Raw genomic sequence first — 15,967 nt, 5'->3', positions numbered from 1 at the left:
CCCCTTCCCAGCCTCTTGGTCCTCCTGCAGGCAGCGCGTGGGGGAGCCTCACTCCGCCCTCCTCTGCCGGAGCCAACCGGCGCGCGGAGGGGCCGCTGGGCTCCTGCTGCAAGCCCATAAAACCCGCACTGGGCTCCAGCCGCTGCACTCCCTCCTCTGCTGGTCAGGGCTCCCGGCCCCGCGCGGGCTTCGTTGGGGCTTCCAGCCCAGCGGGCGTCCCCCATGGCCCGGACCTCGCCACCAAGCAGGCTTAGGGACAACCGCTTTCCGCTTCCAGAAAAGTTGGGAGAAAGTGAATTTGGGGTGGATTGGGAAGTGGTGGCAGCTCCCCAGGCTTCCTTCCCTTCCAGAAGCCTCACCCTGCACAGCCTCAACCATTCTTCTTTTCCTGACACCCTGTCCTCCTCCCTGAGCCCTCTTTCTCTTCGCTCCTAAGCTTCCCTCTGCATTGTGGGATCAGCATCTTCTGCTTCCTTATCTCTTTCTCTCTCCTCCTCTCTATTCCTACCTATTTTCACCTTCTCCCTGTCATTCCCCCCTTCTCCCCATCTGAAACCTTTCCCTTTTCCCTCCATTTCACCCATCAAACCTCTCCACTTGCCCCCACACTGTCCGTCCCTCTCTCGGCCTCCTTCCCTTCCCTCCCAGCAAAGTCAGCCATGGATTCTGGGCCTGCCTGGGCTGCCAACCCCACTCCTCTGGGCCCCTTCTCTGCCCCCAATGCCACCACACCCTGGCTGGGCCGGGACGAGGAGCTGGCCAAGGTAGAGATCGGAGTCCTGGGCACCGTCCTGGTGCTGGCGACAGGGGGCAATCTGACTGTGCTGCTGACCCTGGGGCAGCCCAGCCGCAAGCGCTCCCGCATGCACCTGTTTGTTCTGCACCTGGCCCTGACGGACTTGGGCGTGGCACTCTTCCAGGTGCTGCCCCAGCTGCTGTGGGACATCACCTACCGCTTCCAGGGCCCTGACCTCCTCTGCCGGGCCGTCAAGTATCTGCAGGTGCTTAGCATGTTTGCCTCCACCTACATGCTGCTGGCCATGACGCTGGACCGCTACCTGGCTGTTTGCCGCCCCCTGCGCAGCCTCCAGCAGCCCAGCCAGTCCACCTACCGGCTCATCGCTGCTCCCTGGCTGCTGGCTGCCATCCTCAGCCTGCCTCAAGTCTTCATCTTTTCTTTGCGGGAGGTGATCCAGGGCACCGGGGTGCTGGACTGCTGGGCAGACTTCCGCGTCCCCTGGGGGCCTCGGGTCTATATCACGTGGACCACCCTGGCCATCTTTGTCCTGCCCGTGGCCATGCTCACGGCCTGCTACAGCCTCATCTACCACAAGATCTGTAAGAACCTAAAAGTCAAGACACAGGCCCGGAAGGTGGAAGGAAAGGGCTGGAGGACTTGGGACAGGACCTCACCTTCTGGCCCAGCTGCACCCATGCGGGGGCTGCCGCCCCGTGTCAGCAGCATCAGCACCATCTCCAGGGCCAAGATCCAAACTGTGAAAATGACTTTTGTCATTGTGCTGGCCTACATCGCCTGCTGGGCACCCTTCTTCAGCGTCCAGATGTGGTCTGTGTGGGACAAGAATGCCCCTGATGAAGGCAAGTGTGTCTCTGGGCAGGGCGGGGGAGTGAGAAAGAACTGGGAAGGGAGAACAGCAGGCTTAGGTCAGGGTTCTGAAGCTTCCCAGGGCCTGGCCGGTAATAGTTGAGCAAAGGAATTATGAAAGGTGGTGCCTGTCCCCTGCGCAAAAGGGCAACTATAATTTCCATCCAGCCCACGGATGCCGTGTGAGTATCTTTTATGTAAAATTTCCATAGTTTAAATTTGGGGCACCTAATTTAAACATTTAAAAATATTACGTAGCCTTAGTGAAATATGACTGTTGGCAGATTTGGCCAACCAACTGCCAGTTTCACAGACGAGCATTGGAATCATAGAACGATGGAGTTGAAAAGAATTTTCAAATTGTCCAGGATGACAATGGGTGACCACAGCTGAGAGCTATGTCTCTCAGCGCTCTACCCCCCTGAGCCTGGGCATGACTTTAAACTCCTTCTCAGTAACCACTTCCAATTAATTAGCGTGTTGGCACATGACAACCGTGAAATGTCAGGTTCAACCCCTTCATTTTGCTAACGGGGAAGAGAGGCTCAGAGGGGAAATGTGACTTGCCCAGGGCCACTCAGCTAGGGAGTGGCAACGTGAAGAGCAGAACCGAAGACTGCTGTCTCCTTGTCTTTTTCCCTTACCCCCTGCTCGGTTCATAACCCTGGCTCTGAAAGTGGTGAGCAGCAGGGTCATGAAAAACAAAATGGGATCCTGCGATCCTCTGTGGAGACCATGTTTCGGTCGGCACACGGGAGGCCTTGCTATTGTCATTTTTCTGGGGTGAGGTGGAAGGAAACCTCCTGAGCTTTAGACACTGCCGCATGGTCCAGCCACCTGGGGATGAGCGCGTACTCAGGAAGGTAGGGTTGTGTCTGGGCAGCTTAATGTTGAAGAGTAGTGTTCAAAGATGTCCCTTCCTGCTCCCCTAAGAAGAGTGGGATTGGGGACAAGTGCAAGTTAACTCATCTGAGTGTTTGTGAGTGGAGGTGACCACATGCTCCACAGTGTGAGTCATGTACATAGCCCGGGATGTATAATGGGGGCAGCATGTAACTGCCCAAGGGAGGCCCTGTGCACAGATTGTTCTAGAAGCTTCTTGAAAATTTGCTGACCAGCAGACCCAGGCTACCAATTCCCAGGGAGTGGATCCCCCTTCCCTTGTGCTTTTGTTTCTAATCTCATTTTGCTCATTCTAGGACACACTCAAGCCAAATACCTTGCTTTTCTGGAGAGACTAAAGAAGGGCCAGGCTGTTCATGAATTGAACACAACCCTGCAAGAGAAGTGTGAAAACAATATCAAACTATTACGGTCCCATTTTATCCCCTCTTTTGGACATCCCTCTGGACAAATGGCTATTTGCAAATTACCCTTAGAGCAATGAATTATGGATTCTAACCAACTGTAGGGACCCCCTCCTGCTCTAGCCAAGCACAGAACAGAAGGAAGGAGGGCTTCCTCGTGCCAAGCACATTCAGTCCTTGGTGCTTACTGGTGGCCTTCTCTGGTTTACGTCTGAGTAACCCGAGACGCAGAGAGGTGAAATAACTGGTCCATGGTGCCACTTCTAGTAAGACATGGTGCCAGCACCCAAATTGAGTTCGTTGTGGCCCAAGCATTCGCCGTGACATGGCTTTCCTCTCAACAATCCAGCTTAGCCAATGACAGTGAAGGGGAAGGGTGGATAGTCATTTGCCCTTTCATTGAGGAACCCACCGGAAGATGGAGACCCCGCCACCCAGCTGGGATAGGCTTCCCTGCTTGCCTGCCGTGTTACTGTCATCATGAGCCCGCCCCTCAGTACGCATGCCTTACCTGCGTAGACAGATTTCTCACTTACCAAGGGCCTCTCTGAGCAAGGAGGGCAGGAACAACATGTTACCTTACAAGCCAATGTGGTCTCTTAGAAAACTGGAAGCCCATTGAGGCCCTTCTAGTGGGGCTGAGGTCCATTACTTTAAACTCACTTTCCAGTACACCCAGTTCCTCTTCATAGCACGCCAGCCTCCTGGCCTCTTGTCCCTGAGTCTCTGATTGGAGCCTGCCTGTCTCCTTGCCCTTGCCCCTGCCCTTGCTCCCGCCCCTGACTGTCAGCTGAGTTCCTCCCGAGATGCAGTCCGGGTCTACCCTCAAGGATGGAGAGCCCCTGCAGACCCTGGTGCTCGGGCCACATTTCCAGCCCCTGCACTGGGCCTGGCTCCGAGGGGGGACCAGTCAAGCAGACGGTTCCCAGGCGAAGGCACTTATGGAACTCTTCCGCCCCTGGCCTTGTCTAGGGAGCGGATAGGGTGAACACCACCCCCTTAGCAACTTCCCACATCTTCCGCAGCTCCCTGGTGTTGTGAACTGGGGAGCAGGCCAGAATGGAGGGAAAATCAAGGAGGCCCCATTTGTTGATGAGACTGGTCCCTCCTCCACCGACAGGTACACCCCCGGTGCCCCCCCTTCTCTGCCCTACGTGGGTCAGCCCAGGCCCAGATGTCTTTAGCTTCTCACCACTGTGCTTCGTGTCTTCACTCACACGTTCTGACCCCCGTCTTCCCTTTGCTTGGGCTACGAGCACCACACCTATGGGCACCCCTAGGGGAGATGCACGAGGAACCAGCGTATCTGAAGAGCTCACAGTGCCTTACCGGGTAGGCGTCCGAGTTTTGCCTTTGACTTTGCTGGTTGAAACTGCACAAGGGTACGGGATGGCTGCCTTGGGGTCCGTGGCTGTGGAGCTCCATACAGTCTTCAGAAAGAATCTGGTGTCTGGAAGACATCTTATCAGGCTGCACTCTCCCATTTTGACTGCCCCAGAGAGATTTGGTTTTTCCCTGCAGGATGGTGCATTCGCTGGGTGTAATCTCTGAGGACACAGAACAAGTATTCGTCTGGAACGGGATGCTTGGGTGCTCTGTATCTAGCAGCTGCCTCCCCCCCCGCCACTGCAGTCGGAGCTGATGGCCCCTGCAGGTCAGCTGGCTCATTGCCTCCCCGGCCCCCAGCCATGGCCTGGTACTGTCAGTGCTCATGTGCTCAACGCCTGAGTGACAGGATGAGTGACACTGCCCCTGAGGGGTCAAGGAGGACAGAATCCAGAGGACAGTGTGCACCCACGTCTATGACATAAATGAGAATGGGGGCCAAAGGGGCCCGAACGTGGCCTAGAATCACAGTTATTTTCCTTGCATGACAACAGAGTTGTCCCCTTCTAGATCTCCATCCATTAGGGGATTCAAGGTCTAGGTTTTGGAACAAAGACACTGTCTCCTATTGGGGCTGGTCCTGTCCCTGACTTTGTTTATACCTTGAAGGTTAACTTGGAGCAAAAGTTAGCTCCTACCCTTACCCCATCGTCACAAATAAGACCCAGTGACGTACGACTCTGGAGCCGGAGTCCCAGCTCCAAGTCCCAGGTGTGCTCCTTTCTAATTATAGAACCGAGCGAGTCCTTTCTCCCCTCTGGGAACTCAGTTCCCTCCTCTGCTCAACGGGGTCTTGGACTCTCTCCCAGGTCCCATCCAGCTTTGTCATCCTAAGGCTTCTTGTGTTTATCCTTCTGCAGATTCCACCGACGTGGCCTTCACCCTCTCCATGCTCCTGGGCAGCCTCAGCAGCTGTTGCAACCCCTGGGTCTACATGGGCTTCAACAGCCACCTGCGGCCGCGCCCCCTGCGCCGCCTGGCCTGCTGCGGGGGACCCCGGTCCCGGCCCCGCTCACGGCACTCCAGCGACAGCCCCTCGAGCCGCCGCACCACCCTGCTGACCTGCTCCAGCGGCCTGCCCACCCTCACCCTCAGCCCCAGACTCAGTGAGGACCCTCGGCTCGAAGGCTCGCAGAAGGACTCGGCGCAGGTGGACGGCGAGGCCTCCACTGAGACCATCGCCTTTTAGGGAACACTCGCCCGCAGGGCTGGCGGAGGAGCTCTGCTCATCTCAGCACTGGGTGTAAAAGCTGGGAGGGCCAAGGTTGGAGTTAGGGGGAGCCCACTTTGAGGCAGGGTGAGGGGGCCAGAATGGCCGTCTTACCCTTGGTATTACAGGTGCCTCTGGTGTGCGGGCGGACCCTCGTTTGCTCCCAGTCTCCCACCTTGGGAATCAGGGAGAGTCAAAGCCTCGCTTCCCTGAGCCTGTGCATTCACAGAGTGCCTGGGGGCCCACGCGTGTGGTGCCCCAGATCTCAGGCAGGCTGAGGGTGGCCCTGTCTGGGGGTCTGCAGGTGGCAGGGACTCGGGCTGCTCTCCCTCCTTGACTGTTTGTCCCCATCCTAACCTGACTAGCACGCCCAGCGCAACCGGGGGGGGGGGGGGAGAAGTGAGAACCTGTGAGAAGGATCCTCTTTCTCTGTCTGGATCCCAGGTTTGTTTGTTTGTATGGGGAGGCTTCTTTCATGAAGGAACCAAGGGGGGGGGGTACAGCAGGTATGCCAGCTTTGCCTGCTGTGCCCGCCTGGCTGCTGAAGGGAGATGCACCTGTAACTGGTAGAAATTCCACAAATGCTCTTTTTTCTTCTCCCCACATCACCCACCCTTACAGGATGGATGACAGGCAAAGTAAACCCTCAGGGGGGTGACCCCCTGGGAGGGAGTAGGCGAGGGAGGGCGGAAAGCAGAAGATGAAGATGGTCACAGTAAGATTAAGAGTGGGCAAAGCCTCTGAGGCAGCACGCGTTGGTGGCTCTCCTTCCTCCCCCAAGGGACCCACACGGCACCCTCCTCTGGGATGGCCCAGGGGAGACATCCTTACAAAAAGTGTGGCTAGATCATGACTCTGGACTTCCTTGAGGCTTTTCAGAGCTTCCCTATGAGCCATGAGTGCTGTGATGAAGTCAGGAGCCTGGGATTTGAGACTCGGCTCTGCCGTCAGGTACATGTAGGACCTTGGGCAGGTGCCCTCCCTTCTCTGGGCCTCTGTCTTCTCACTTGTTAGGACAGAGATGACCCACTTATGGATCATCATGGACCTTGGTCTTTCCCAGCTCTGCCCTGTCATGACTTTGCAAGACTGGGCATGGGGTTACAGCAGAGCCCTTTCTAATCAACAGGCTCTAGAAGAGTTGCTGGATTTTCATGACAATGACATTTATACCCTTTGACTCAATTCTGGTGGCTGTGGGTCCCACCGTGGTCATACCGTCTACTTTTGCCTTCCATTCTATGATGGGAGGGACAGCCGAGCAGGTAGACTCGGGGCTTTGCCCTGTGTGTCCTCGTGATCAACAGTGGGATTTAGATCACGGGGTGGCTTCCCCACCCAAATTCCGGATTCTAATCCTTGGGGGTGGAAAGAGCGTCAGCTGAAAAGTCAGGAGAACCGGGTCTTGGTTCTGCCGCAACTGATGGCCAATGTGGGGAGAATGCTGGCTAATCCTTCGTCTCTGTTACGAAGTCAAATAGGACTGTGGATGTAAAAGAGGTTGGAAGACCCAGGAGCTCTCTACTAGTGGAAGGGGCTGCTAATCTAATTAAGAGCTCCTGAGAGCAGCTCCAGGGAACAGGCTCTCCGCCCTCTACTCTTAGGAAACTGTAGGAAATGGCTGTAACTTTGAGCTTTAAGAGGTCACTCAGCTCTGAGAAGCCTCCTTCGGCTTCCTTAGAAGAACCTAAACTGAGTGTTGTGAGTGAGCAAAGTGTCCCTAGCCTTCAGTGCTAAAGAACTGGGGAGTGGGACAGAGATGCTAATGGGACCAAGGCTCAAGGCAGATGTGAGGCCCACGGTCTCTCTACTGCGTTCTGTTGCCCATGTGAGCCCCTGACATTCAACCACTTCTTCCTTGTCCATCCATCCTGGAGGAGCTGGGCTTAGGAGCCTCCCATGCCAGCATGAGCTGCTGAAGTTTCCTGCCCTGCATATGTAAGCCACCCGCCCCCCTCCTCACACCACAGCTCCTCTTCCTCGTGCCCAAGTCAGTACCAGGTAAACCGTTGCCCGTCGTGATGACTGGCAGAAGGGACACCAGTTTTGTACTTCAAAGACTTGGCTTTGAGTCCTGCACTCATCGCTTTTTTGTCTGTATGATCTTGGACAAGTCCTCTAATCTCTCTGAGCAACAGTTTCCTTGTTAAATAGAAACAACAAGCCGTAAGATCATAGACCATAGAGCACTCTACAGGGAAGGTAATGATGGCCCAGCTCTGCACTGCAGCTGGAGGCTAACCTCCTATGGGAAGCATGGAGGAGGGTCTCTGTTGTCTGGCGTTAATCTCACTTCTGACAGCTAACCCCGGGAGAAATGGAATCGTGCTGTCTCCGAGCTGGGCACTTTTGTGAAATGTTTATGCCATCCTGTGGACTCTGTGGAATACAGCACATCAGTGCTTTAGAACCCACGTGGGAGCAGGGGATAAGGGGTGGGCAGGGCGGAGAACGGCAGGAGGTGAACTGACCTTCTATGGAGATTTCTCAGAATGGTTTTTTATGTTGTTTGGTATAGGCCAGTAAGTTTCCAGATGTCTGTGTCTGTGTTTTGTATGTAAATAGGTCTTTTATTTATCAAGGGGCTCTAGACTCAGTCCAGGTTGTGGTAAGCTTCCTCCTGGGTCAGAAATCCAGAGATGGGGTTAAAGTTGACCAATAAAACTCCTTAATAACCAGGAAATTTCTGGGCATATTTGTTTCCTAGGAGCAGGGACAATGGGATATTCAAGCTGAAATAAGATTTGCTCCCCTTGATGGGGAAGAGAGTTTGAAGGGGTGGGGAGTGACCTTCACCCACTTAAGAGGGAAACAGGAGTGACCTGGGATTGGCCCTGGAGTCACAAGGTGGCAGTGTGGAGCTGAAAGTGAGTCTGAAGCGAGGCTGGCCCACAGGGAAGGCTGGGAGAGTCCCTCAGCCTCTCAGCTCTAACACCTATGCCTCCCCCTCCAGTTCTCGAGTCTTGGCTCCTCACTTGACCCGGTTCTCCAGAGATAACCTGGACACATGCTCTCTCTCTCTAAGCTCATGGAGGATGTATTTGTCAAGAAAGGGCAAAGAACAAGAGCAAGGCGAGGGACAGAATGTAGAATTGTTGCCTGAAAAGAGGAGTGCTTGAAAGAGTGAGTGGGACCTCAAAAACACAGATGAGCTGCAGTTATTATGTTCTGTTTAGAGGCCGGGGCTTGGGGGAGGAGGCCTCTTGAGAGCCCACATTCTGGGCCCAGAAAGGTGTCCTGATCCCGGGAGCAAAAAAACCACTGCAGGTGGGCATGAAACACCTCCTCACCCTAGCGGGTCTTGTTGGCCAATAATTCAGCATGGCTCGTGGAGTTCTGCTGTGGTTGAAGCGGGCACTTGGACGCTGGCTCCTTTAGACTGAGACTCCGTTGACGACAGGTCGCATCTATTCGGATCCACCATAGAGTCCCAGTTCATTATTGGCACGTAATCAACCATCTACTTGTTGCCAGTAGCAAATCAGTTTCTCTGTATCTTGTAAGATAAATTTGAAGAGATTTTTATCCAGACCACACTCACGGGGGAAGCCAGAGTGGGGCAGCACGGTCTTTCCCTGGATGTTCCGATGGCGTACAACGTGGGAGAAAGTGACTTCATTTTGCCGAACACTGAGCTCCTCAAAAGGTGATTACTCATACAGGTGACCATTCATACAGATTGACGCAGCTGACCTTCCGAGTGCACGGAGGTATTACATACAAAAGGACGTTCTATTTCTAGCAACATGGTTAGCAAGGAATTTGAAGATCACCTCCAATTGTTAGCTGGCCTCAGTCATCTGCTTGTTGGCCCAAACTCTTTAGGACATGAAATCAGTCCTCCTCTTTCCGTATCAGGGCATCTGAGAAGTCATCTGCACCGTGGACGGTCAATCCAATCTCTGCTAGTCACTGGGCAGAGTCACATGTTCAACTCTATTTAGAGACAGCTAACTGGGGCAATTGGGGCAGGTGCTAATGTTAACTTCCCAGATATATTTATTTGCTACAAATATCATGCCTTGGAAGCCGATCATAGCAGAGTTCATTATAGACTTGAATCAGATGGTCAGTGGCATTCAGGTCTCTGTGCTCGCTGACATAACTCCCCGCTCCAGGGGGGCGGGGCCTGTAGCTCAGGACGGGTCAGTCCCTGGAGCATTTACGGAGAGCTTGCATTGGGTAGGCCTGCTCCCTTTCCTTATGCCTCTTCTCCCATCAATTGACTTTTCCGCCTTCTTTCTAAACTGAGGTCAGAAATCACCCAGAAACATCTCTGGGTTGTTTTCTCTGATGACATCTGATCTTAACATTCCATACCCAATCTGCCCAAGCATTTATAGGGTCTGCTTTCATTGTTCTGTGTTAATTCCCTTTTGTCACATGTTTGGTCCATGTTCTTGCCTGTCCCCACAACCGGGTCCTAAGTGCATTGACCTCACCAGCCCAGATATTCAAGTGTTCTTTTAATGTGTGCTTCTCCGAATCTCAGAGCCTTTCCAGAATCCTGCAGAAAGGACGCCCTGCACTACTTCCATTGTCCCCTATCCTGGTGTGGGACCTGTCTCAGTGGTGTCCCTGCCCAGCCTCGTAACTCATCTGAACATCTTCCACACACCCTTAAATTCTTCTTTTCCTTTTTAAAAGAGATCCCTAAGAAGTGGAGTTTCGTTTCTAGATACAAAGACAGTGTTGCTGGTGGTGACATTGTTGGTGTTTCTTCCTCATTGTGCCTCTCTAATCAATCAAATCTCTTGTTCCCTGTTAAGAAAAGCTTTCTAAGCAGATGTCTTAGTTCATTCCAGCTGCCATAACAAAACGCTATGAACAGGGGGGTTTATAAACAGCAGAACTGTCTTTCTCTCAGTGTTGGAGGCTGGAAGTCTAAAATCAGGGTGCCAGCACGGTTACAGAGGGCCCTCTTCTGGGTTGAAGACGCTGAAGATGTCACATGGATTGTATTCTCACAAAGCAAAAGGGGCTAAGGAGCTCTGCGGGGTGGTCTTTTTGACAAAAGCGCTAATCCACCCTCCCCCTCTAATCAGAATTTCAACATAGGAATTTAAGGGGGCACAGACATTCAAATCGTAGCAGGAGAGGAACAACAGCGATAGCCAAGCGATGGAGGGACACGCAGAATGGCGCAGCCACAGAAACCCAAACCAGAACCATGTCTTCAGATCCTCTTGGGGAAGAGGAGCCTGAGGCAATGAAAGCCGCCCACTGCTCTGGGCGCCAGGGCTGGAAAGGGCATTTGCAGCCAGCAGGCGGAGCACAGGTACAAATCGTCTGGCAGACCTGACCGCCCCTCCTCTAGGGTTCGAACTTGGCTAGGCATGTGCCTGGGGCGTCCCTTGTTTGAGATGTGGGTTTAGCTGTTGTAAGCAAGATTTTTTTTCATTTCATGTCTTAATCAGCTGTTGGAAAAAGTATATTGTACATGTTTCTCATTGTCTATTTTATTTTATTTTTTTTTTAAGATTTTATTTATTATTTGACAGAGACAGCCAGCGAGAGAGGGAACACAAGCAGGGGGAGTGGGAGAGGAAGAAGCAGGCTCCCAGCGGAGGAGTCTGATGTGGGACTCGATCCCACAACGCCGGGATCACGCCCTGAGCTGAAGGCAGACGCCCAACGACTGCGCCACCCAGGCGCCCCTCATTGTCAATTTTAAAACATGTTAATTCTCTGAGGTTTTTGTAGGAGGAGGGTAGCTACAAACAATCACAAAATTCATCCTCCTTTCCAACGGTAATGGCCCTTATTTTTGTCAACTGTTTGATTCCACCAAAGAGAACTTCTAGGGCCGTGACGTGAAATGACAGTGTGGACACTTTTACTGCGTTCGTGTTTCACTAAAACTGCGTCTAGGACCTTACGGAGAAATATCATGCAATCGGCTGATTTGAGATAAGCTGTTCTTCATCGAGTTAAGAAAGTGCCCTTTTCTTCCTAATCGGCTTAAAACAGACAAGTAAGCAAACAACGAACCAGAAAAGAATGTTGCATTTTATTGGATTCCAGATGTTTCCCTGGAATCACAGACCGTGATGCTAGTTGGTATTTGCCAGGGCTCGGTCAGCCTTTGCTCCTAGGAAACAGGGAATTCCAAGGGTGACTGACGGTGAGCCTTCTAAGTGGCCCACGTAAAGTGCTGAGGGCAGAGCAGCATTGCTCAGCAAGACACAGCCCTGCCAAGGGGCAGCGTGCCGGGTGAGGCAAGAGGAAACAAAGAAGTGGCACTTGCCATTTTATTTAAAACTTTGAAGGAAGTTGTTGGTTAACAAACATTAAAGAGCTCAAAGAATCATTTAATGGTAAGATTGCCAAACAGAACTCTACTACAGCTGATTAAAATGTTTTTCACAATTTTCTATGGAGAAAGACTTTATTTACCCCTTTCTCTACTGATATCTCCACTCATTCATACTTATCCTGGAAGTTCTTCCTGACATCTGACCTGAATCTTTCTTGTTGAGTGAGATACAGGCCTACTTATTCTCCTATGCCTTGTTTTTTTTTTTAAAAAAAGTAATTCCCCTACAAAATAAGTGCGAGAATTTCTAGAGAGCAGCCCCCCATGAGAAAGCCGAGACTTCACATGGCCACCTGAGTGTATTCCACTGGCTCAGGGTCAGCAGGGTTCAGAGAAGTCCAGAAATTGGGCTTGCAGCTTTTGGGATTGACATTCACGTAATCTGTGGTTTCCTTTATGTTCTCGTAATCCAGGACAGATTCATTTTTTAGTCCTCCAGGGGTGGAAAAGACCACTTGTGTATAATTCATGTCCTTGGTGGCCTTGGGCTGGGGGAAGCAGAGAAATGTGGGTCAAGATTCCTAGCAGGGTTGGAGGAGGGGGCACCCCAGGACGGAACTCTCACTCAAGGTGGCTCAGAACTCTCCCCCCAGGCTGGAAGGGAGGGAAGGGGGAGGATGGCCCACAGCTCCTGCCTCCTGTCTGTGGGGAATGAAGGGGTTTAAGGAAAGATGTGGAGACTGAATCTCTCAGTGAGGTCAGGACTCAGAGCGGACTTTGGCCCAGTGACTGGGGGATGGGGAGGAGGAGCTTGTCCATTAGTACTTGCCTTTTTACAGCCCACCCAGATCCACGTTGCCATGAGCCTGCCCACCTGTCACTACGGATGCTATAAAGACTCAAGAAGCCCTGCTTTCCCCGCTCCCATCTCTGCAGCTAGGGTGGCCTGGGTGCTGCTCAGTCTTTTACAGCAAGGACCCCACCTGCATACAAAGGGCTGAATCAGGGGTGTCCATTACCTGGCGGGCTGGAGACGAGCTGCCTGAGCTGTCCGAACTGTCGGAGCTGTCTGAGGATGTGTCGCTGTCGTCTAGGGAGAAATAGAAATTGTTCTTCTAAGGAAAGCCAGCGGGTGTTAGGAAGGGACGGACACAATGGAAGGGAGAGGAAGACAGAGACAGGCAGAGCCAGCCATGCAAAGCCAAGCGGGGAAGAGAGATACAGAGCCCCCCGCCAAAAAAAAAGAGAAAGAATTGAACAAAGAAAGCAGAGGGGGAGAAAGGGCCCCCCAAAAAAGCCAGGAATGTGTCCAAGAGTCCAGGCACAGCTGCTCTGTCCCGCTCCATCTAAAACCAGTAGAAACACCCTCGGGCCGGGCTGTGTTGGGAGGGGCCAGCAGGGACACGGGCACAGGCTCTAGCTCTGTCACTAACTCTAGGCAGGTGACAACCCTTTTTGCGTCTGGTTTTGCTCCCGGTGAAGCAAGAGGGTTGGATGACGATCTCCGAGGTCCCTGCCAACCAAAGAGTCTCTGATTCTCTGGCCGGGTCCGGTGAAGCTCTAGGGCCAGGGTCCCGATGAGGCCGGTGCCCCCCCCACCCGCCCTTTCTGCGGAAACACTGAGTTCACGTGATGCTCTCCTCTGGTTCTCACACACACTGAGGTCTTATCTCAGTGCCAGGGAAGCCTGACCACCAGATCCCTCCAAATGAAAAGATAAAATTAGAAGGTTGGAGCGAATGCAAATCAGTCAAGAGATAAACCAGGGGAAAGAGTGTGGTCTCTGGGGGGTGAGTAGACTGGGGCAGTTATTCATCTTGCTGTGGAAGCAGGAATTTCCACTGCGTGAAGGCTGACCTGGTGCATCTCCTCAGCCCTGAGAGAGGAAACAAGAGGGTGGTGTTCCTGTTGGTTCACTCGCCAGAGGGGGGCGAGGATTTGAACCATCACCGAGACTCGGATTTATTAAAACACCCAGATCCCTCGGCCAGAGGCAGGCAGACGCGGCTGACATCTTGGTTGTCCCACTACGTGGCTGGTTAGAAGAACAGGCACCATAGTATGACAGAGACAGGAGCAGAGACAGCCCCAAGCCCCCTCTGCCATGGCTCACACTGGACCAAACCTGGAAAAGAACTTAGACCCACACAAACCCAGCACGATGGGCCCCATGTGATAGGAAGAGCAGCTTACTGAAAAGGTAGGCTGGTGAGGCCCTCCCCAGGGGGGTGCGTGGAATCCTCCAGCTGGGGGTTGGGCTGGCGGGGACAGAGCCGGGCTGCTGCAGGGCGGCTCCCCGGGGTCCCGGGCAGGGCAGAAGAAGCTTTAGGACAAGTTCCCCCCTTCCCATCCCATTACTCACTCCTATAACGGGGCTCGGACCCAGGGGTGCCTCGAGTCTCCTCCTTGGCAGCGAGTGGCTGATGCTGGGCAGGGCTGGGCCTCGGGGCCTGGACACTGGCCCCTTTCAGTATCCGCTCACTCTCCTTGGCTAAAGGGGACAGGGCAAGGGTCAAAAGTGGCAGCTGTCCAGGTCAGGCGCATTCTGTCTCTGAGCACTGCCCTCCATAGGGCAAAATATCCAGGGACCTCTTCAAACGTCAGCACTCCACTCGAACCCCCTCGCCTGGCTTGGAGTACAAGCTGAAGTCCCAGCCTGCAAGGGCCCCCACGGCCTCGCTGTTCCTCCTTCTCTCAGTTCCAGCCACCTTGGCCTCTCTGCTCCTGCTGTTCTCCACCAGACACCCTTCTGCCTCAGGCCCTTTGCAAATGAGGCTCGCTTCCTCACTTCCAGAGGTTTATACTCAAATGTCGGCTTGTCGTCCCGTTCCTATCCCCTCGCCTTGCTTCATCTTCCTCTTCCCTAGCATCCCCCATAAACTAACGCACGTGCGCACTACCTGTTTATCTGGCTTGTCGTCTGTGTGCCCCATGCAATGTAAGTTATAGAAGGACAGGGGTTTTGTTTTGTTCCCTGTCGGAGTGAATGAATGAATGGCTTGAAAAGCCTACACTTCCTTTATTTTACTTTCCCTAATTATAATGCCATCCCAGAACAGAACTCTATTTTCCATTGTGAATCAGTTCAAGAATTTAAGCTAATCTCTTCGGCTAGCCATCCTCCCTCCTGTGGGAATGCAAAGCCATTTCTTCACATTGAGTCCTTTGGAGGTGACGAAGAAAATGAGTTAGACCCAGGCTAAATGAGCCCAGCCTCACAAGCATTGCAGGAGCTGGTCTCTAGGTAGAAGGTCTGGGTCGCGGAAGGGCTCTGGCTGTCATTCCCAACCGGAAATAGGTTGGGTCAGAGTGGGGATTACCCAGTAAGGGATGATCTGGCTAGTGGATCCTCAAGTAGGTATGCAAGGGGTGCTCGGGGCTCGTCTTGCTGTGGGCTCAGGGACAGTCCCTGCAAGTGGCTAGGAGGGAAGAGGATGCCAGGGCGTTTACCCATGTGCCTGCTGAGCAGGTAGCTGATGGCGGCGAAGATGCAGGCCTGGAGGACGAGGGACACCACTGCAATCACCAACCCATGCCAGAGCTTCATGTTTCTGTTGCGAAAGGACAAGGGTTAGAGTTAGAGGTTGCAGAGATTCAACTACAGCTGCAAACGCGCCCCTGCCCCCAGCCAGAGACAGCCATCGGGTGTTGCTGTGTGTCTCAGGGCTGGTCCCTTTGCTTCTCTGGACGGTAAGGCATGGGGAGCCAGGGAGGGTGGTGTGCGTGCCTGGAAGCCAGCTATACCCATCAGTCTGGTCGGAACCCCACTCACTCTGTCAGCATGATGAGCTTGCAGGGCGGCCGCGGGGCGTCAGTGAGCCTCAGGCTCTTCTGGGGGTGGGGGCAGAAGGAAGAGACGTGGGTGGAACCACACTGGGCAGCTGGTCTGCACGCGTGCCACCCGCAGGACCGTCCTGGAGAAGTGCAGGAGAGGCGGCTGCTCAGGACTCGGGGGCTCTATGCCCCAATTCCCTGCAGGCAAACTCGGCTGCTCAGGGGTCACTGGCTTTCCTCCTGCAGATTTCAGTTTTTGAATCTACAAAACAGGCAGTAACTAGTCGTTAGATATTAGCACCTGACAGCGGGGGCGGGGGACACGCACTCGATGAGCCCCTGGCACACGCACCGTCCTACCCCATTCACACGGTCCATGGCTGAGATGTCATGACCCCTCCTTTACTAACGAGCTGGTGAGACTCAGA

The 15,967-nt window shown here is 53.5% G+C and overlaps 2 protein-coding genes across 2 annotated transcripts; one reads left to right on the top strand and one right to left on the bottom strand.

Annotated features, from left to right (window-relative positions):
• The first annotated feature begins 659 nt into the window (after positions 1–659).
• On the top strand, positions 660–5,488 carry AVPR1B (arginine vasopressin receptor 1B). The gene is made up of 2 exons (XM_026480442.1): positions 660–1,599; positions 5,160–5,488. Exons 1-2 carry the CDS (start codon positions 660–662, stop codon positions 5,486–5,488), a joined length of 1,269 nt encoding a protein of 422 aa, XP_026336227.1.
• Positions 5,489–11,993: 6,505 nt separating this feature from the next.
• On the bottom strand, positions 11,994–15,548 carry RHEX (regulator of hemoglobinization and erythroid cell expansion). Its single transcript, XM_044377723.3, has 5 exons — positions 15,538–15,548; positions 15,216–15,316; positions 14,128–14,256; positions 12,785–12,855; positions 11,994–12,307 (listed from the first exon to the last, which is right to left on the bottom strand). The coding sequence occupies exons 1-5, from the start codon at positions 15,546–15,548 to the stop codon at positions 12,107–12,109; spliced, it is 513 nt and encodes a 170-aa protein (XP_044233658.2). The 3' UTR covers positions 11,994–12,106.
• Between the last annotated feature and the right edge of the window lie 419 nt (positions 15,549–15,967).

The sequence above is a fragment of the Ursus arctos genome, unplaced genomic scaffold (genome assembly GCF_023065955.2).
Source record: "Ursus arctos isolate Adak ecotype North America unplaced genomic scaffold, UrsArc2.0 scaffold_2, whole genome shotgun sequence".
In the NCBI taxonomy this organism is placed as follows: domain Eukaryota; kingdom Metazoa; phylum Chordata; class Mammalia; order Carnivora; family Ursidae; genus Ursus; species Ursus arctos.
This window is presented reverse-complemented; position numbering and strand designations above follow the sequence as displayed.

Coding starts and splice junctions, on each gene's coding strand:
- AVPR1B (XM_026480442.1), top strand. CDS start 660: ATGGATTCTGGGCCTGCCTGGGCTGCCAACCCCACTCCTCTGGGCCCC. Junction 1,600..5,159: donor CAAGAATGCCCCTGATGAAG/GCAAGTGTGTCT, acceptor ATCCTTCTGCAG/ATTCCACCGACGTGGCCTTC.
- RHEX (XM_044377723.3), bottom strand. Junction 12,856..14,127: donor GTCCGAGCCCCGTTATAGGA/GTGAGTAATGGG, acceptor ATTTCTCCCTAG/ACGACAGCGACACATCCTCA. Junction 12,308..12,784: donor GCTCGTCTCCAGCCCGCCAG/GTAATGGACACC, acceptor CCCCAGCCCAAG/GCCACCAAGGACATGAATTA.